At 41.7% G+C, this 21,574-nt stretch overlaps 1 protein-coding gene and 1 pseudogene across 1 annotated transcript; one reads left to right on the top strand and one right to left on the bottom strand.

Annotated features, from left to right (window-relative positions):
* Positions 1-6,254: 6,254 nt before the first annotated feature.
* Positions 6,255-7,060, top strand: LOC103652075 (chaperone protein ClpC2, chloroplastic-like; annotated as a pseudogene).
* A 4,313-nt stretch (positions 7,061-11,373) lies between these two features.
* On the bottom strand, positions 11,374-19,778 carry LOC103650335 (uncharacterized). The gene is made up of 2 exons (XM_020550254.2): positions 18,695-19,778; positions 11,374-13,297 (listed from the first exon to the last, which is right to left on the bottom strand). Exons 1-2 carry the CDS (start codon positions 19,017-19,019, stop codon positions 13,107-13,109), a joined length of 516 nt encoding a protein of 171 aa, XP_020405843.1. The 5' UTR covers positions 19,020-19,778; the 3' UTR covers positions 11,374-13,106.
* Positions 19,779-21,574: the final 1,796 nt, after the last annotated feature.

Here is a 21,574-nt window from a genome sequence, read left to right as displayed (position 1 = left end):
GTTTATTTCATAACTTTTGCATATGAACTCCAAATTTAGTGATTCAAATTGCAAAATGTTCATAGAATAATTCTCTGTTTAAATAAAATAGGTTCACTTACTGACTGCACACTCTAATTTTTAGGATTGAATATGAACTAATGTAGATGTATGTTTTATTTATTTAATAAAATAAATAAAAGGGGAACCTTTGAGATTTAAACTTGTTTAAGCTTGTGATATTAATAATATGTATTACATAAGTTCATCTATGTTCTAAATTTTAGGTCACCATAAAATAAATTGATCTATTATTATGTACTTGTAAATAACACTTAGGGAAATAATAATCTATTTTCAAATAAAGTTAATGTATGCCATAGTTTATGTTATACCCTGAATTCATTATCCCTTATGTAGTATTGTGTCTTTTTAAGATGTGTTGCAATGTTTGTACATGTTTGGTGTGATGTTCATTAGTACTTTCCAAATGTATTGAATGCATGCTCACTTTATTTAGACAACGAGCAGTCCGAGGTTCCTGAGTGTGTTGTTGGAGACCTCCCTGATCAACCACCTGGTGAAGGCAAGTGTCCTCTGACCCATTATGTCCTACATACTTTATGATTCACTGTCCCGCATTACTTTGTGAAAACTAAGGATTGACTAGTCCTTGTTTACCTTTTGGGTTACCATAGTTAGCATGTTGCTATTGCCTTAACTTAATCAATGAACATGATGTGAACATTTATGATACGATATTGTTATCCTGATTATGTGGATGATTCTGTGATACCTTAGGGGGCCAGGCCTTTTTCCTGAGTACCTCTCCGTAAGGACCTGTTCGTGGAGTGACCACCCGGGATAACAGTACAACCATGAGGGTGGAATGGGACGCCCTTAGCTGATTAATTAGATGAACCTAGGGGTGTAGTTGGCTTTGCCGGAGGGCCATCAATGGGGGCCGGGGCGTAGTGCTCGCTCTGCCAAGGTTGGGGTGCAGAGGTTCTTTCGATTTGGTTTTCTTAGTCACCCACCTTGGGGAGGTGTACTGCGTTTGTACGACTGGCGAAACCTAACGAGCAGCTGTGCACCAGGGGAGTCTTTGTAAAGGCTACGTAGTGTATCCCTGGCCATTCACCTTGGTAGTGAAGATCGGGTCTATACAACCTAGGCTGGAAAGGGATCATGACTTGTGGGTAAAGTGTACAACCTATGCAGAGTGTTAAAAACTGGTTTATCAGCCGAGCTCGCGGTTAAGAGCAGCCTTGGGATCCTCTTTGATTAGAAGAACTCTGGATTCTTTTATGTTGATGATTAACAATGATGTTATAAAATCTGATCTCTGGTATTTCCTCTTTTGAGGAGGTACTTCTGGGTAATAACTGGGTTTATTACTAAAAATTGGCTCTACTAATAGTAATAAATACTTGACCAACTCAAAGTAACTGCTAAACTTCAACACCATATATAGCTAGTCCACTTTAGCCAAACGAGATATTTGCTGAGTATGTTGATGTGTACTCACCCTTGCTTTACACACCACCCCCACCCCAGGTTGTCCCCAGTGTACCTAATGCTCAAGAGGTGATGCTGGCAATATGGATGAATTCGAGGAGTTTCAGGAATATGACGAGTTCTAGTCCTTTCTTAGTGGCAAACCCCTAGTCAGCTCCTTGTGTAGGCTTAGCTTCTACGTTTCGTAATTCCGCACTTTGATAGTTATGTTGAACAATGGTTATGTAATAGACTCTGTGGATGTCTTGGACATCTTGATATAATCAAGTACCTTTCCACTATTTATTTCGAGCATTGTGTGATGATGTCCAATTATGTAATCGCTGTGTACGTGAGTTTCTGATCCTGGAACGTACATGGTTCGCATTCAGTTTGCCTTCCAAAACCGGGTGTGACACGCGCGGGCCCGCTTGGCAGCACAAAACCACTCACTCGCGCGTGTGCCTGCGTTCAACTCACTGACGCATGGACCCTTGCGTCAGCTCACTCTCCTCTTCGTAACAGATTCCCTGCCTACAATCGCGTTGTGGCTGCCATTACTGTTCACCGGAGATCTCGCGGGAGGCTTCCTGTCGGCTGACCCGGTAACCAATCGCGTGGATCTCGCCTGGGCCGCACCATCCCGTCAGTATATAGCCCCTCTCGTAGCTACCTCTCCCCTGCTTCTTCTTCCCCGCGTACGCGTCTCCTTGCAGTCGTATCGCGTCGTGGGTAGGTGAAGGAAGCGCCACCGCGGTGCTCTCACGAGGCTGTGGTGTCCCAGCCTTGGCCCAGGGGCGTTCACCGGTGCTCGCACCTCTTGGCGTGGCGTGCGGGGCAGTTGGCTGCTGGAGATCTCTCCGGCCCTTAGGAAGTGCCGACACCATGGTCGGTCGTCTCCTATAACCTCGGTGAGATGTGGTGTTATCTAATCCTCGTCGTAAGTTGTCGCGATCCTAGCTCGGTGTGGAGGTCGTCAAGAAACTCGATCTGGTTGCGGAGTAGCAGACCTTGGACTGCCGTCAGGGTGCATCGCGGCTAGGGCGTCTGCCTCGCTGTTGGCGGGAGGATGATGACGGTCCTCGGATCGTTGGATCCTGGATGGGCGATCAAGTTAGACTGGGGTGGGCGCAAATTAGGTAATCGCGTTTGATTGAACGCGAACCCTAGGATTCTGATCCGAGGAACACGATGGAACTAGGGCGTATTCCGTTGATGCGTTAAACCAGCGTCGTTGGATTTGGCCGCGGGTGGCACAAATTGAATCAATGGATAGCCCTTCGACGATCATATCTGGGTCGTTTCATTTAGATCGTGCGGCCTCGATCGCCCCATACCCCTTCGTTGTGGCACTTCGCATAAGAGACCCTCAGTTTTCCCTAAATTAACCTGTCGTCCATGCGCCAGCAACCCGAGTCTAGGAAAACTTGTGCGCCAGCCCCTGCACTTTCTGGAATTTGACGCGCAGTCCAGAGGACAGTGAAAACTAGGAAATTAATTATGGAAATCGATTTTTAATACAAAAATAATTACAGAAAGTTATAAAATTCATATAAAATTCATTTTAACTCCTTTTTAGCCCATTCCAGTTTCTGTAATTTTGTAATAATATTGTTCATCACATAGTGTCTCTGGTTTGACATGAAAACTGTATTAAAATTAATCTTGTATTGAATACATAAAACCTTCGAAAATTCATAACATCCCCATTTTAACTCCGAATTGACCCGTTCTAGTTGCGTTAGCTTCGTAATAAAATTATCTACACTTTGGTAACCTTAGTTTTATCATGAGACATGTTGTAATTTTTTTATCCTATGTTAATTAGATTAATCTATGTCTATTGGATTAACTTCTTTAATATTAATATAGTATTCTAATCTTTCGGTTATAATTTGACTAGATGATCTTTTAATGACTTAGATTAAAGTTGAGATAATTATTTATAGAATAATCTCTCACATGATATACTCCAATCAATTTATAATATAGTTTAATAGTTAAATCACATAGATATCCCATAAATCATAACTTTGTAACCATGACTCCGATCTTAGTGATTCTCGTTCCCACGATCTCGTTACAACGCGTAGATTATTATTATGCAGATTGTTCTTATGTTTGGTGTGATGTTAATTATGCTTATACCATATTTGTTTGTATTTCTACGACTAGTAGTGAGGTCACGAGTCACCTGAAGATCATCCTGGTACTTGGAATCTCAAGTCCCAGGCAAGTTGTGCCCTTGATCACATTTACTTACCCAATAATGTTCTTTATAATCATTTACTCCTGCATAGTTTTAATTTGATGGGACCCAATGGGTCACCCTAGTCTGGTTATCTTTTTACCTTGTTTACCCCTGAATCATTTGGGTAGTTTTGCTATTGCTCTATATTGTTTTGGGAATTAATATCACATTATGTCCATGTTCCAATTATTCTGTTATTTTATTTATTGTTCATGTCAAGATCATTATTTTTAATTGGAACATAGAGCTTAACTTGAGAAACACGTGCCACCACAAGGGTGGTACGGGTAGGGGTGGAAACGAGCCGAGCCGAGCTCGGCTCGGCTCGGCTCGCTGCGGCTCGTTCACGCAACGAGCTCGGCTCGGCTCGGCTCGCTCATCCGGCGAGCTCGGAAAAGCGGCTCGGCTCGGCTCGCTCTAGGCTCGCGAGCCGGCTCGCCGAGCCAACGAGCCCAACTATAAATTTAAATCTGTTCTCTAAATTATAATATAAAATCTTAAAAATATTTTAAATAACATATTTTAAATTAGTAAAATAGATATATCACTAATATAATATAGAAAATAGATTATTTTTGTATAGTAATCTCAAATAACATAAATTATTGTCTACTTTGTACTAATATTATATGTTAATTATGATTTTATGTAACAAATTGTTTTTAGATCGAGCCACGAGCCAGCTCGCGAGCTGCACCGAGCCGAGCCGAGCTGGCTCGCTCTTTTCACGAGCCACAAAAACAGGCTCGGCTCGGGCTCGTTCTGAGCGTCGAGCCGGTCCGAGCCGAGCCGAGCTGCTGCGAGCCCGAGCCAGCTCATCGAGCTCGAGCTTTTTTTCCAGCCCTAGGTACGGGACGCCCTTGGCTGACTAATTAGGAAAGCTAGTGGAAGGCTACCTTACCCAAAAGGAGTAAGGGCAGTAGGGGAGTAGGCGTGTAGGGAGGTTCTCGGGTTGATTTTGCTGCGATGGCGGTCAGACGAGGGATTCCTACATTGCTCTTCCTAGAAACTGTAGCGGGTTTTCGGAAGCTAGTGGAACTTTTTAAAGGCCTCGTAGTGGATCCCTAGCCATTCAACTAAGAAGTGTCTAAGGGCCTTGCAAACCCTGGCGACATGGGATACACGACTTGTGGGTACAGGGTATAACCTCTGAAGAGTGTAAAACTGGAATACTAGCCGTGCTCGCGGTCATGAGCAGCTCAGGACTCTCGCATGATTAGATTATGGAACTAGATTCAATTTGTCATTTGTATTGCATGAGATTTATTATTAATTTTGTTCTTTTATTATTATGGTATGGTATCTACTTATACTTAGTAATTGCTAATAAAATTTTGACCAACTTTAAAAGTAATGCTCAGCTTCAACCATCCTTTTTGGTAAGTCTTACACATCATGAACTCCCACATTTGGTGAGTTCATGCACATTATTTCCCACAACTTGTTGAGCTATGAACGTATGTGAGCTCACCCTTGCTGTCTCACACCCCCACAGGTCAAGAACACTACCATAGGATGAGGCACATGGAGGATGCTGCGTTGTGTTCGTGAGAGGTCTAGGTCGTCGTCTTACAGTCAACTTTGGGTTGCTGGATAGTTGTCTCCATTCAATGTAATTATTTATTTTATACAGAACTCCTATTATATAGTAAAGATGTGACATTCGTTTATTTACCATGATTCATCATATGTGTGAGACTTGGTCCCAACATACCTAGTGTTCATGTTCGCGCCCAGGTCTTGTTGCCCCCAAAATCCGGGTGTGACATATTGTGAACATACGATCTTGAATAATATTGTTCTTGTGTAATGTTCTGTAGTTGTGTATGGTGTATTTATGCATCTTTACTGAGGGTGCATGCGTGTGTTGCTCTTTTCTATCATTTTCATTTTACTTGAGTCATTCCATCCAATGGACATTTAAGTATGTAAGCACAATTTAGTGATTGAAGAACCTGCTCCATAACCATTGGAGAGATTGTAGAAATAATCATCTTTGCTAACCAACACCCTAATTGAGCAAATAGAAGAAAATATTATGTAAATATTTGTACTCTTTTGTGATACATCAAATCAGAATTTCTAAGTGATTAATCTCAGCTCACTGGTCGATCATGTGGTCTAGTAACTATTTCAACTGGTTGTAAATATACTTTTCTGCCACATTTCTGTATTCTTTTGAAGAGATTGTGAGGAAATGATAGATAATCCTTGAACCAATTTACCACAGATCATTGCCCTTGACATGAGACTTCTTGTTGCTGGCACGAAATACCGTGGAGAATTTGAATAAAGATTAAAGAAGCTTGTAAGATTATGTGAAGGCTTATTGTATTGCATAGAGGGATGGTTATATATATATATAACCATCCCTCTATGCAATACAATAAGAGTGATGCTATCCCATCTACACATATGAACACACACTCTAAGCTGACGGAGGAAATATAGAAAAATGATGAGATAATACTCTTTATTGATGAAGTTCACACTCTGATACGGGCAGGAGCAGCCGAAGGTGATATAGATGCTGAAGCCTGCATTGGCAAGAGGTGAATTACAGGTAACATGTTCCTATAATGTGGTGACCATTATTTTGGAATAAGTCCAGTATCTTGTCCTTCAAGATGAGCTTTCCAGCGCCCTTTTTCTTGTAATAAGGTTGTGACTCATGACTAACCTATTATATCTAATTACAGTGCATTGGAGCGACTAAGCTTGATGAATACAGTTAGCACATTGAGAAAGACCCAGCGCACTTGAACGGCGGTTTCAACCTGTGCAAGTGCCAGAACCAACAATAGATGAAACCATTGAAATTCTCAGAGGACCGAGGGAACGCTATGAGATCCACCATAAACATCGTTACTGATGAAGCTCTGATTGTAGCTGCAAAGCTCTCATATCAATGTATCAGGTATGTGAACTATAATAAAAAAAAATATATCACATGCATCAGCGGAAAATGTAACACCACAAAGAAAATTATGTTGGAACTTTACCTTCCATCTCTGAAAAAATAATAATTTTGTGAAACTATGTCGATCATATTTTATTTTGTCTACTTTATCGCAAACTAATAATCATCTGACATCGAATTTCATTTTGCAGTGATCGATTTCTCCCAGATAAGGCAATTGACTTGATTAATGAAGCAGGCTCCCATGTTAGGCTACAGCAAGCACATGTACCAAGTCATATGTTTCCATTTATTTGTATGCTTAATTCTCGCATGCCCTAAACAGTATCTAAATTTTACTTTTGGTGCAGGTTCCTAAGGAAGCTAGAGAACTTGACAATGCAAGGAGCTCAAACAAATCACTAAACACATAAATGTTGCCTGACCACTTGAAGATCATATCTCTACTAACTATTAAGACGGTAAGGGGTAGACTGCCCCATTCCGTGTTCTGTCATTCCCATTCCGTCCTCACTGCAAAGCCTATTCCCATTCCCAGCTGTCTGTCTTTCTCATTCCCCCTCCCTGCAAAGCCCATTCACATTTCCATTCCCGGCTATCACGTGTCTTTCTCATTCCCCCTCCCACAAAGCCTATTCTCATTCCCACGTGCATCCCACGCCTAGCTAAAATTAAATTAAAAAAACAGGCTCCAAGGGGATTCAAACCCGCAACCTCTCAAATAAATGTGTTTGTAGCTACCACTACACCACATGTGTGTTTATGTCTACATCTATTATAGTAAAAACATATAATACATCTCTCCCGAAGCCCACCTGCTACCCTTGCACAATGTGTAGTAGTAGATAAGTATCACTGAGATTATTAAATTATATTTTTGGATTGAGGGAGTAGTATTTAAAGAAGAGCCTTGCATGCAATTTCTTTTGTTTGAATAATATTTTCAACTTAAATACTTTTTTTTGCATGTGTAACATTTATTCTCCATAATATTTTTCCATGGATCTAACTTATAAATCATTTTTATAAACCAATGCCAAAGATGAATCCATGTTTCTTACTTGGAAACCCCGAACAAACACCACTAGCACGAGGCGCCCGCGTTGGCGTCGCTCACCGACGACGAGAAGAAACTTGGCGACTGCCAGTTCGAACTCTGGAAGCAGTCCTACATGGCCCATGCGCCGCTATGTACGGCAAGCTCCGGCGCAGCCGCCGCTTGGACGTGGTCTAGAGCGGCTGCACCGCGCTGTCCATCGTCAAACATGGGGACCTCATGGTCGTCGCCAATGTCGACGACTCTCGGGTTGTTCTGGGCATCGCAACCTACGACGACGCCATCACGCCGTCTAGCTCATCATCCACCTGAAGCCTAACCTGCCACGTAAGTCGCTACTGACCGACCATGAATTCTTGTGCGCTGGAATGATGACCATTGTTGTTGTTGTGTAAGTGTCCTCGAACAAGATGTATGTAGAGGAGTAGCACATCCGGTGGTGCAACGACCAGGTGTACTACCTCGCTGATGAGCCCGGGGTGCACTTCATTTGGCAGCCCAGCCAAGAGTGATCGGTACTCACCATATCGCGCGCGTTCGACGACTATTATATCAAGGATTGTGGCGTCATCTCGACACCGGAGGTGAGCAGAGGTGGACCGACAACAATGACCACTCGCCATCGTCGGGGTACCTTTTGTGCCGGCCTGCCTTTAATTCTCTTCGCAAACACGCACTTGCATTTTTTGTTTAAGCAAGCGTGTATGGTGGTGCGTGCCTGATGACTAACGATGTACGACGGAACTTCTACCGGCAGGTGTGGCACGTGATCTCCAATAATGAGACCATGCAAATCATGACATATATCGAAGTCTGCATGATACTGATGGTTGCAATGTAGTAGTGAAACAACTAAATTAAAATAACAAAATTTATGTATGGCTAGGATCACAAATGGATTATGAAATATTTTCTTATAACAATATAAGACACATTTTGTATATAAGTTATCATGATATTATATGTTCCCGTTGCAACGCACGGGTACTGACCTAGTTAAGTTATAATTTCCGTCCACCATAATTGTTCTATATGTTAGCATTTATGTATTTTGCCCCTTGGGCTTTATGCAGTATGCCCTATATGTTGTTTGTGTATTGAATTATTCTCCTGTAATATGATATAGAGCTAGGGTTTCCTCTCACCCTTACCCTCCCTGCGTCTGATAGAATAAGTCTTGTGGCGTTTGTGGAGCACTAGTACACATAAGCTCTATAGTGGTGGTTGTGAACCTATTTTTACTAGCGTTTCTTAGAACCGTCAGTGCTAGGAGCGAGTAGAAATCATCATTTTTACAAACGGGTAACTGAGGACTACGAGTGGAAATCGATTTCCACGAGCGGTTGAGCTAAGAAAACCGCCAGTGGAAATCGATTTCCACTAGCGGTCGGCGTAATAAAACCTCAACCGCCCGTGGAAATCGATTTTCACTGGCGGTCGACGTAATAAAACTGTCAGTGATAATTATTTTCAGAAACATAAAACGAGTTTTTTAAAAAAAAAGTCGCAAGCCACGACATTTTTCGCGCGCTACGCAATTGCTAGGAATCAAACCCTCAACATCACCCTCACACATACCCTCCTCTACCACTCCATCTATGGCATGCTTTGTGTCTAGTTTATAGTTTTATTGTTCATATATTACAACCAACTAAGTGTAAATTGTTTGTTTGAGACCGTAAATTAATTCAAATAAAAAAGTTGTCAACTACAAAGTTGAATAACTTTTGAAGTTCTACAACTTTCATTTAGACACTTTTTCCATCCGAAATTGTTTGCAAAATTTAAATTTGACAAATTTAGATGCAATTTTTAAGAGCCGAAATGATTTTCAAATAAAAAAGTTGTTAACTACAAAGTTTCATAACTTTTAGAGATTTATAACTTTCGATTTCTATAGGCGGTTCCTTAAGAAAACAAAACATGGATTTCTACAGGCGATTTTCTTAATGAACAGCCTGTAGAAATACAATTTGTAGTGACAATTTTCTTAAGGAAACACCACTAAAAAATAGCACATGCGGTTTATAACTGAATCCGCCTGTAAAAATATACCGCACCGCAGGCTTTGAGCCTTTTTCTACTAGTGGAGGACACAACATCTTTGTTGCAGTCCACTCTTTAGAGGACATCATCTCTATAGTTTGTAGAGGACAACATCTGTACAGTGTTTGGAGGACAACACCGTTGAAGGACATCATCTCTGCTGCTGTCTAGAGGACAACACCTTTGGAGGACAACATCTCTGTTGCACTCCAGTCTTTGGAGACATCATCTTTGTAGTTTATAGAGTACAACATCTCTATAGTCTTAGTGAGACAACATCTCTGCATGTTTAGCATCTGGAAAAGTTCGAAATTTGAAGTATCAATGGTACAACAAAACAATTTTGCTCATACAGTTCACTTCTGCTCTAGACTATCGCACCAGAAATGGTGGCTCACAAACATATATGCACCATGCATGAATGAAGAGAGGGAGCTATTTCTCCAATTGTTCTCCAACATCATAATGCCTCTAGACAGACCTTGGATCATATTAGGTGATTTCAATATGATCAGAAGCCCTAAAAATTGTAACAAGCCAAGCGCCAATATACAAAGGATGTTGGACATTAACATGGCCATAAGTCAGCTTGGAGTTCAAGAAATCCCTGTAAAGGGTCAGGCGTACACCTAGTCTAATATGCAACGCCACCCTCTTCTTGAAAAAATGGGCTGTTGTTTCGCCTCTCACATTTGGTCATCACAATTCCCTAGTACAACAGCTGACTCTAGCAAAGGACACCTTCGACCATGTCCCTTGGGTGATCACAGTTAAACAAATGTCCCAAGACCACATGTTTTCATATTCGAAAATTACTAGCTGTAGATGAGGATTTCCAGACAACTTTCCAAAGTGCTTGGAATATACAAATTCATCAACATGACCCGGACAAGAGACTGATGGCTAGATTCAAAAGAACCAGAAAGGCCATCAAAGAATGGCACATGAATCTTCCTAACCTAAATAAGGTGATTGATAACATAAAATTGGTAGCACAATTTCTAGACCTAGTGGAAGAAAATAGAGACTTAACAGTGCAAGAATGGAACTTCAAGGATATTCTCTTATAGAACCTTCAAGAGCTATTATCAAAACAAAAAGCATACTAGAAACAAAGAGGGCAAATCAAATTGGCTACTCTTGGTGATGCTCGAACAAAATTCTTTCATGCAAGGGCAATAGTGAGGCACCGACAAAATCTGATTGCAACTATTCGGGATACAAGCGGAAATCAAGTACATAACCATATAGACAAAGCGTCAGTACTTTATGAAGCATATAAAGAAAGGTTGGGCTCCTCACAAGAAACATCTATGGTTTTTGACCACGCTTTTTCAACCGGCAGATAATCTCGCATCTCTAGAAGATCCCTTCACAACACAAGAAATTGATGGGATTATTAGAATTCTTCCTTCAAATAAATCCCTAGGACCTGATGGATTCATTACAGACTTCGTTAAAAAATGGTGGTCAATAATCACTCTAGATTTTTATGACCTCTACGACGGATTTTACAATGAAAACATTTGCATGAGAAGTATAAATGGGTCCTATAACTCTCATCCCAAAAAAGGACACCCCTATTATACTGAATCACTATCGGCCGATTTCTCTCCTGAACACAAGTGTGAAACTGATCACAAAACTCCTCGCCAACAGGATGCAAAAGGTTATCACTAAGCTAGTGCACATAAATCAATATGGATTTATAAAGGAGAGAACTATCCAAGACTGTCTTGCTTGGTCCTTTGAATACTTATTCCTATGTAAACAAACAAAAAAAGAGCTGGTGATTTTGAAACTGGACTTTGAAAAAGCATTTGACAAACCGGAACATAAAGTGATAATAGACATTCTGAAGCACAAAGGATTCAGACCTAAATGGATAACCTGGATCAAAATGATCATGGACTCTAGTACTTTGGAGATCTTACTAAATGGAGACCCAGGCAAGCAATTCCACTGTAAAAGAGGAGTCAGGCAAGGTGACCCGCTGTCCCCCCATCTCTTTGTCCTTGCAGCAAATCTACTTCAAACTATAATGAACAAGGCAAAGGACCTAGGATTAATCAGATTACCTTTGCAACAGAGATGTGGGCAAGACTTCCCAATTATTCAGTATGCAGATGACATGATAATGATAATGATAATGGAAGCATGCCCCCAAACAATTATTTTTCCTGAAAGCAATGGTAATATCATTTGCAGAATCTACAGGGCTCAAGGTCAACTACCAGAAATCAAGTATATATCCTATAAATGTTCCAGAACAATGAATGAGTCTGTTGGCGAATACTTTTCAATGCCAGATTAGAACTCTTCCCTTTACATACCTAGGTCTCACCATGGGGCTACGCAAACCAAAACTTGATGCATTCCTACCACTAATTCAGAAAATCGAAAGAAGATTATCATCAACCTCCCACTTCCTGTCGCAGGCCGGTCGTCTTCAAATGGTGAATGTGGTTTTCTCATCTCTACCCACATACTACATGTGCACCCTTAAACTTCCCCAAACAGTGATAAGGCAAATAGATAAATATAGAAGACACTACTTTTGGAGAGGCTCAGTCATCAATGCAAAACGACCACCTCAGCTGCATAGGATTTATCATGTAAACCAAAAAGTCAAGGTGGGCTCGGGATCATCCACTTAAACACCCAAAATAGAGCTATGCTGATGAAGAATCTTCACAAAATGCTAAATAGAGAAGACACCCCATGGGTTGACATTGTCTGAGAAAATCACTACAAAGATGGTGCAACGCCCTCAGATCATCAAGTGGGGTTGTTCTAGTAGAGAGACATCCTTAAAAACCTGGCCACTTATAGGAGCTCATCCAGATTAAAATGGGTAATGGCCGCACCATCCAGCTCTGGAATGATAAGTGGACTTGCAAGATTCAAACGGAAGAATTCCCCGAACTACATTCGTATGCAATCAAGAAAGACATCACGGTAAAACAGGCAATGATGCTATCACCCCATGAGATGTTCCAGGCCTCTATATCCAATGAGGCTTATCAGCAATATCAAATGCTTACCAGTACATTACACGAACACCACACCCATGGGCAGCTAGACAAGTGGACATATTGGAGAGAGGTACTCAAATATTCATCCCAGCGCTCTTACAAACACATGACAGGGGGTGTGCAGGCTCACCCGATCTACAAATGGATGTAGAAATCTAAGTACCAGCCGAAGCAAAAAAGTCTTCTTCTGGCTCCTGCTCAAAGACAAGCTCAACACTAGATCCCTGCTCCGAAGACAGGTATGGATTTGGACTCATATACATTCAAAAACTGTATTATTCAAAGAGAAGAAACAGTTCCACACCTATTCCTGAGGTGCAGCTACAGTCGAAGGTGCTGGCATCTGATTAGGGTCACGCCTCTCCACATCTCCAACATACCTTTGGCTTCTCTAACAATCAGAATGCGCATGCCCCGTCCTTGGAAAATGGAAGCCATCGTAACCATGTCGTGGTGCATATGGAAATGCAGAAACAGTTGGACCTTTGAAAACACACCCCCACGGTTGAAGCCTGCAAACAAATGTTCAGAAAAGAAATGTCCTTGATTTGCTATAGGATGAAGCCTGAATCAGCTGAAGATATAGGAAACTAGATTCAGCGATTGTAAAAGTATGTTATTTCACACAGATGTACGGATCGTGAATTAAGCACATAAGAGTAATAGAAATACTGTAGGGTAAAACCTATAGTAACTTCCATAAAATCATTAGTTAGCATATAACTGTGTATATGTAGTGGTATAGTCAAAGGAGAAATCGTTGTTGCCTTTCAAATTAGTATTATTTTGGCTGTCAAGTTAATCTGGCTGGTGTACATGATGTAAAAAGCTCTTTGGAATACTGACTCACTTTTGGACTGCCACGGCTTAAGGCTGAACATAGCAAATGCTTGGCAGCTCTCATCAGATGCTTAAGTTGGACAGCATTCTGAAGAGGGTCGACACGTTAAATCAAAGGCAATATTTTTTTATACAAGAAATATTAATTTCTTTATCAAATCTTCACTTAGATGTGGGCATCACAACCGAGCCCGAAATCTGAAATATCCGAGCCTATACCGGTTTCGTCCGAAGCCCGTCACCTGAAGAGTTCCAACATGTAGTAAAACTAAATACCCGATTTTAATTCGGGCCTAATCTGGTAACACCCCACGGCACCTAAATTACCCGTTAGTCCCGAAATAGTGCATCAAGCCAGTAGCCCTGCCTGGTTTAACAGCAGGTCTAGCAAAGGAAGTGCTACCATTTGTGCGATTGACTGATGCTCACGAGTGTTCCCTTTGTAAAGAGGATGTACTGAAGAGGAGGCCGCACTTGAGGCTCTGGTCCTTGTCGATGTGTGGGCGAACTGATCCTTTATTGTGCTTCTTACAGATTTTATGTTGTAGATTCCACTTCACTTGCCTGTCAGCAAATGAACTGATAGAGGAATTGAGCGGAGAAGAATTGGAGAAATCAGGGAAGAAGAAGAACAGAATGACAGGCAGGGGAACGATTCTGTTATTTCTCATTTGCTGCCTTCAGCCTTTTCGTTCTTAGCGTTTTATACACGCACAATACAAGCCCATTGCGGCCCAAACACTTTGCTACTCAAATATTTCTTCCGTGCGCTTCGCCGTTCCCCGCCATCTTCTTGCGTCGTCATTCCTCCCTGCTGGTTCTGGATCCTCACATTCCCCCGGACTTGAGCAGAAGCTTGCCCCCAAGATGGAGCTGCTGGAAACCTGGAACGCAGGGCTGCAGCATCTTCCCAAGTAGACAACGACGCATCAGTTCCTGACCCTTTACTAGTTCAACGGATTCTCCACCTCGTTCAATGGTTCGATGCTGAAGAATTTGAGAAGGGACCTAAAGGGATACATTTCCTTGTGGTAGTTGAGGTACCAGCAGTTGATCACGATCACAACCCAGAGCTCGCTTAAGTTGTGAGACATGGAATACCGGGTGAACTGTACTGTGATGTGGTAATTGCAACCTATAAGCAACTGCTCCTACACGTTCCAGATAAGGACCAAAAAATCTGAATGTTAATTTGTTGTTGGAACGTGTAGCCACTGAAGACTGCACATACGGCTGCAGTTTAAGATAGACAGATTCACCAACTTCAAACGATCGCTCTGACCGATGTTTATCTGCTTGTTTCTTCATCCGATCACATGCTCTGGTCAGATGAAGCTTAATGACTTTAGTCATCAGTTGTCTTTCACGAAGCCAATCTGCCAATTCAGTTACTGGCACTATGGATTCTGCAGTTATACCAAAGTGTCGCGGAGTATATCCATAGACCACTTGAAATGGAGTTCGGCCAATCGCAGAATGTTCACCGGTGTTATACCAATACTCAGCAACCGATAACCATTTAGCCCACTATGTTGGACAAGAATGAACGAAGCACCTGATATATGTTTCAAGGCATTGATTAAGCCGCTCCGTTAGACCATCGGACTGTGGGTGATATGAAGATGACATGCAAAACTTGGTGTCAGTCAAGTGAAACAACTATTGCCAAAAATTGCTGGTAAAGACTCTATCACGGTCTGAAATGATGTTAGATGGTAAACCATGCAATTTATAGATATTGTCAAGAAAAATTCGAGCCACTTTAGCTGCTGTGAAGGGATGGAGCAATGGTATGAAATGACCATATTTTGAAAACTTATCAACCACCACAAGAATGCAATTGGCATGCATTGATTTTGGAAGTCCCTCAATAAAGTCCAAAGACACAGTGTGCCATACTTGTGAAGGAATATCCAGCGGCTGAAGTAGTCCAGGGTACTTGGATCTGTCAGGCTTGGCTTGTTGACAAATAGCACAAGATTGCACATAGGCATGTACAACAGCTTTCATGCCTGGCCAATAGAAAAACTGTTTCAACTTTCTATAAGTAACAGGTACACCTGAATGTCCACCAATAGCAGTGTCATGCATAGCCGTCAGCACCTTCTGTTGCAATGCACTATTACCAGCAAGCCAAAGTCTGCCCTTATGTCGAATGACACCCTGATGTGAAGTGAAAGGTCCCAGAGGCCCATCATGTAAACTCAATTGTGATAGCAATTCCTTGGTGGCAGGATCTTGATTGTATCCATGTTCTAGTTCCTGCAGCCAAGTTGGAGTGCACTGTGATAGGGCCAAACAAGTGGCTGGCCCGTGAGGCAATCTAGAAAGAGCATCAGCTGCCGTATTCTCTACTCCTTTCTTGTAAATGATTTTATACTGCAAGCCAGCCAATTTGGTATAGACTTTCTGCTGCCATGTAGTATGGAGGCGTTGTTCATTAAGCTGAGCCAAGCTACTATGGTCCGTGTATATAATAAACTCTGCCAGCTGTAAGTAACATCACCATTGAGCAATTTCAATGATGATGGCCATATACTCTTTTTCATAAGTTGACAATCCTTGATTTTTGGGACCCAAAGCTCTACTCAAGAATGCGAGAGGGTGTCCTTGTTGCACTAAAACTGCACCCACACAAGTTTGACATGCATCAGTGTAGATACAGAATGGAATAGAAAAATCTGGTAACGCTAGGACAGGTGCTGTTATCAGAGCAGTCTTCAATAATTCAAAGGCCTTTTGATGCTCTGCTGTCCATACAAACACCACATGTTTCATGAGCAGATTGAAAAGAGGTCTACCAATAATGCCAAAATTTCTGACAAATTTTCCATAGAATCCAGCGAGGCCTAAAAAGCTCCTCAATTCTTTAGCATTACTTGGAATTCGCCATTGCTCAATAACTTTGATTTTTTTCAGGATCAGTAGAAACTCCTTGAGCACTAATGATATGCCCCAAGTATGATATTTGTGTTTTAGCAAATTCACATTTAAACATCTTCACTTTCCAATTGTCTTTCAACAATAGCTGCAACACCATGGCTAGATGAAGAATATGATCCTCAAAACTTTTGTTGTAAATCAGGATGTCATCAAAGAAAACCAAGGCACATTTTCTGAGAACAGGCTTGAGAGTGTTATTCATGGCACCTAAGAAGGTATTTGGTGCACCCGTCAGACCAAAAGCCATTACTCGAAATTCAAAATGCCCCACATGAGTTTGGAAAGTCGTCTTGTACTCCTCACCAGGTTTAAGCAATATTTGATGGTACCCAGCCTTGAGGTCCAGTTTGCTAAACCACTGAGAATGTGCTAGATCATCCATAAGTTGATCAAACACAGGTACTGGATACTTACTTTTGATTGTCAAGGCATTCAAATATCTGTAGTCAATACAAAACCTCCATGTCTGATCTTTCTTTTTGACTAGCAAGACTGGTGAGGCAAATGGACTAGTGCTATTTTGTATCACTCCTTGTTGCAGCATATCTGAATTTTGCTTTTCAATTTCATCTTTTAGTAGAGGGGGATATCTGTATGGCTTTATATTAAAAGGTGTGGCTCCTTCTACCAGAGGAATCACATGATCACAGTCCCTGGGTGGAGGTAGACCTTGGGAATCCTCAAATATATCAGCATACTGTTGTAATATTTCCTGAATCTGAGGATGATGCAGGTCAGCCTGAGGATCAGCAGGTACCGCTTGAGACATCATGAATTCCACCATAGCACATACAGATCCCTTAGCATTATGCCCTTGTAACACCACCGTGGAGCCTTTGTATGGTATAGCTAGCCATTTACGATCCCAATCTATCTCCATGGGGCTGAAAGACTATAACCAATCCATACCTACTACCATGTCATAGCAGGGTAGGGGTAGAAAAGAGATGTCTGACACAAATGTGCAACCTTGTATATGCTACTGTGCTTGTTATGGTTTGTATTGACATTGTAATACTTCACCATTAGCCACCTGCACTTTCAAAGCATTGGGTACCTCGATCACACCTTGTAACAAGGGCCGCATATTCTCACTCAAGAATGTATGAGAACTACCACTGTCAACCAGTATGGCTATTGGATGTTGCTGTATAAACCCCTGAAATTTAAGTGTCTGAGGTGGGCATAACCCTGACCAAGCTGCTTTCGACATGACCATACATAGTTGGGCTGTATTCGGTTCAGATGTCTCCGGACAGTCTCTTCTTCTTGTTCCTCATCTAACAACTGCCACACCTCTTCCATAGCACGAAGTTGGGCTGTAGGCGTACATTTATGACCATGTACCCATTTCTCAGCACACTTCTCACAAAGACCACGTGCTCTGCGAGATCTTCTCAATGACAACAACATCTCTTCATTAGATGCTACCTCACTGGTCTCCCCAGCTTGATCCCCTTTATACTGAACCGCTGTGTTATGGCCCGATTTCTGTAATTGTCTATTCCAGTGTGGTTCAGAACGCTTGGTCCTTCCCGGTGCCATGGCTTCCTCCTGTACAAGAGCAAGAGAGCAAGCAGTATCCAGAGTAGCTGGTCTATGAACCATAATGACTGATTTAATATCATCGCGTAGCCCATCAATGAAGCGCATAGTGTAATATAATGGATCATGGTTTGCTTCATATGCAGCTAGCAGATCAACCAACGTAGCAAACTGTTCTACGTATTCTGCTACTGATCCTAACTGGCGAATGTGAAACAATCGAAGAATCAACGAAGCATGCTGCTCTCGTCCAAAGCGATCGTGTATCTGAATACAAAATTCAGACCACGACAATTGGCGCACCCTCCGTTCTATATATTGAAGCCAACACGCGGCACGACCAACAAAATGCATCGAAGCCACACGAATCCATCGCGATGAATCGACTCCGTACATCTCAAAATAGTTCTCACAGTTTGTTTTCTACAACTGTGGATTCTCGCCATCAAATTGGGGAAAGTTGACACGAGGTAGATTTCCCGTGTCAGAACGACTTCCCTCGCGACCAAATTCCGAATCCGAATGATGCTCCATATGAGCAGTGGAATCAAAACGATGGTGGAATTGGTTGCGAGACATACCCTTGACCGGGCCGTGGGTTTGGAACGTGACGTGTCCAAACCCGCGATCCCGGTGATCATGATCCCCGCGGTAGCCATTAGGCCCGTCGACGGTGTGAATCCCGACAGATGTGCGCGCGGCCGTTGACCCTTCAGGACGCAGCAGACCGTGTTGTGGTCCATCGTTCTCCAGAATCCCGCGCTCCATGATTTTATTGGCGCGTTTCAATTCCAGCATCAAGTTCTTGAGACGCTTCTCGACCTCTGGTTTCCACCCTTCAATCTGGCCGTAGTCCATCTCCAGGGAGATAAGACGTGCCTCCGTCTTTTGTTCCGACTCCTCCATCCTGCATTCGAGATCGTCGCAGCGTCCTAGTAGGACGGTCCTACTATCGCAGCGAGCAAACGCGTCTCCATGTGCGACATTTCGTCGAGCACCTTCTTCATCGCCACCTCCATGCCCGCGGCTGTCGATGAACGTGTCCGCCGAACCGGTGGTTGCGTAATGCCCTCCAGGATTGCAACAAGTCTGATACCAGATTGTCAGCAAATGAACTGATAGAGGAATTGAGCGGAGAAGAATTGGAGAAATCAGGGAAGAAGAAGAACAGAATGACAGGCAGGGGAACGATTCTGTTATTTCTCATTTGCTGCCTTCAGCCTTTTCGTTCTTAGCGTTTTATACACGCACGATACAAGTATCAGCTCCATACACGGCCTTATTACAATCACACGGCCCATTGCGGACCAAACACTTTGCTACTCAAATATTTCTTCCATGCGCTTCGCCGTTCCCCGCCATCTTCTTGCGTCGCCATTCCTCCTTGCTGGTTCTGGATCCTCACATTGCCATGGACCACATTCACATTAGAAAGAACTGCAGTAACTGTTGCAAAGCAAATTAGGTTTTTTTCGGCCTGCTTAACAGTGAGCACTTTGGTGTGCATGAAAAAGGAGAACTCTATCAGAGCTCAAAAAATTATAGAGAAAAGAAGCACTTCCTGATGATGATGAATCTGTCAACACCACTTCCATACGACATTGTCAATTAAAGTCCTCGCTTGTACTCTTGACGTACACACTACCGCTACTGTAGTACTACTATATCCACGTCTATGATTCAGAGCTTTATAGGCTGGCTACTGCACGGTTGTTGTTGAGCTCCATTTCGATCCCGTGCCGCGGAACAAGATTCAACCGAACCAAAGCAGCTGAGTGGTTTGAAATTGGGTAGAATGGGCTACCGAAACCTAAACCGAAATTTCGGGTCTACAGCACATAGAGATAGAGTATATTTTCAGATATAGCTTCTGAATACCCAAAATAAATAAAATCCGACCCAAATTTTCGGGCTAACTCGAATGCCCACAAACTATCTTCACTCATTCCTTCAAAACGATAAAACTTATAAACAATATGTTTTCAAGCCAGCAAATAGCTTGATGTTCTTGATAATGATCGACAAAAAAAATGGAGTACTCAAACTGATCAAAATCAAGTGCACGAGTAAAACATTTCAAAATTTAAAAGTTGAGCTCTCTACTCTAATAGAAATGAAGAAATAGCTCAAATCAAAAAATGATAACCAACTAGTGGTTGTATGCTTCGAAAAAGTTACTATGGTATATAATAAAAAAACAAGTCACAAAACAGACACCCAAAACTTCGAAAGCACTCAAACTTGTGAGTTTTCTAGAAAAGCATCGACATCACGGCTGGCACTGCTGCTCCTTGGCACTGTTAGATGGAGCCCGACACTGTGGGACTGTGGCACTACTGCTCGAAGCTACTTGATGACAACATCCCTAACTAAAGTTTCAAAAGGGAAAATAATGAAGAAACAAACTATAATTGAGCTTAAATTTTACATACACATTCTCATGGAAGTTTCAAAGATGTCTACAAACTTTGAGCTCCAAAAGATTAAATCTTCAACCGCGGATCGAAAATACGCTCTCAACTCGGAGTTTTCTCAAAATCAGTCAAGAGGTTGGATTTTCATGCTCAAGTTGAATCTGCTTAAACCAATTAGTGAGAATGATCTTTGTAGGTCCTTGCATATTTATATCTAACCCAAATGTACCAAAGAACAAAAATTCAAATGATTAAAGAAAGAAGATCGAGAAGAGAAAATTTGTCACACCCGGTTTTAAGGACAAATCCGAATGCATAGTATACGTGTGTCATGATCTATTTTCACACATATGTTGATGTACAAGTGTAATATATCAAAAGGACAATACATAAAAGTATAAATAAAGATTATAATAACATTTATTACACTCTTGTGGAACTTAATGTCTTAAAACATAATCATCAAAGTATCAGTGGAACAAAGAGCATTCTTCCACAGGAAGATGACCAGAAATATCGCTAGATCTAGAAACCATCAATGTCTTCATCAAATTTCCCATCTTCAAATCATTCTGATCAACAATATAACCAAGGTTGAGTGTAATTATGATTGGTACTCAGTAAGTAGAGTGAAAATGCGAAGCTAGCAAGGCAAGGCTAAGGTTTAATGTGGTTAGTATTTAGTTGGTCAAGTTTTATTAACAACACATAACTACTAAGTATAAGTGTATACCAAATCCGATTAAGCATAATTAATAATCATCGTACGTGAAATCACTTCAGCATACCTTTTAATCATCGTATCTTCAATTTGAAGCTTTTGGCACCAAGCTCATCTCTGCTCTTGGTGCCAGCTCAAAGAGGCTAATAACTTATAAGCAAGTACATTATCACTAGTTGAAAACACTAACTGGTACTAATGTTATGTCATCAGTACTAGTTTTAGGCATCAATTGGTACTAATTACATTAGTACCGGTTGGTATCTCAACCGGCACTGATGAGCTAACATTAGTGCTAATTGGTGTCTTCAACCGATGCTAATTCT

Source organism: Zea mays, chromosome 3 (assembly GCF_902167145.1).
Source record: "Zea mays cultivar B73 chromosome 3, Zm-B73-REFERENCE-NAM-5.0, whole genome shotgun sequence".
Taxonomy (NCBI): domain Eukaryota; kingdom Viridiplantae; phylum Streptophyta; class Magnoliopsida; order Poales; family Poaceae; genus Zea; species Zea mays.
The sequence above is the reverse complement of the archived record's forward strand: the minus strand, read 5'-3'. Positions and strand labels throughout refer to the sequence as shown.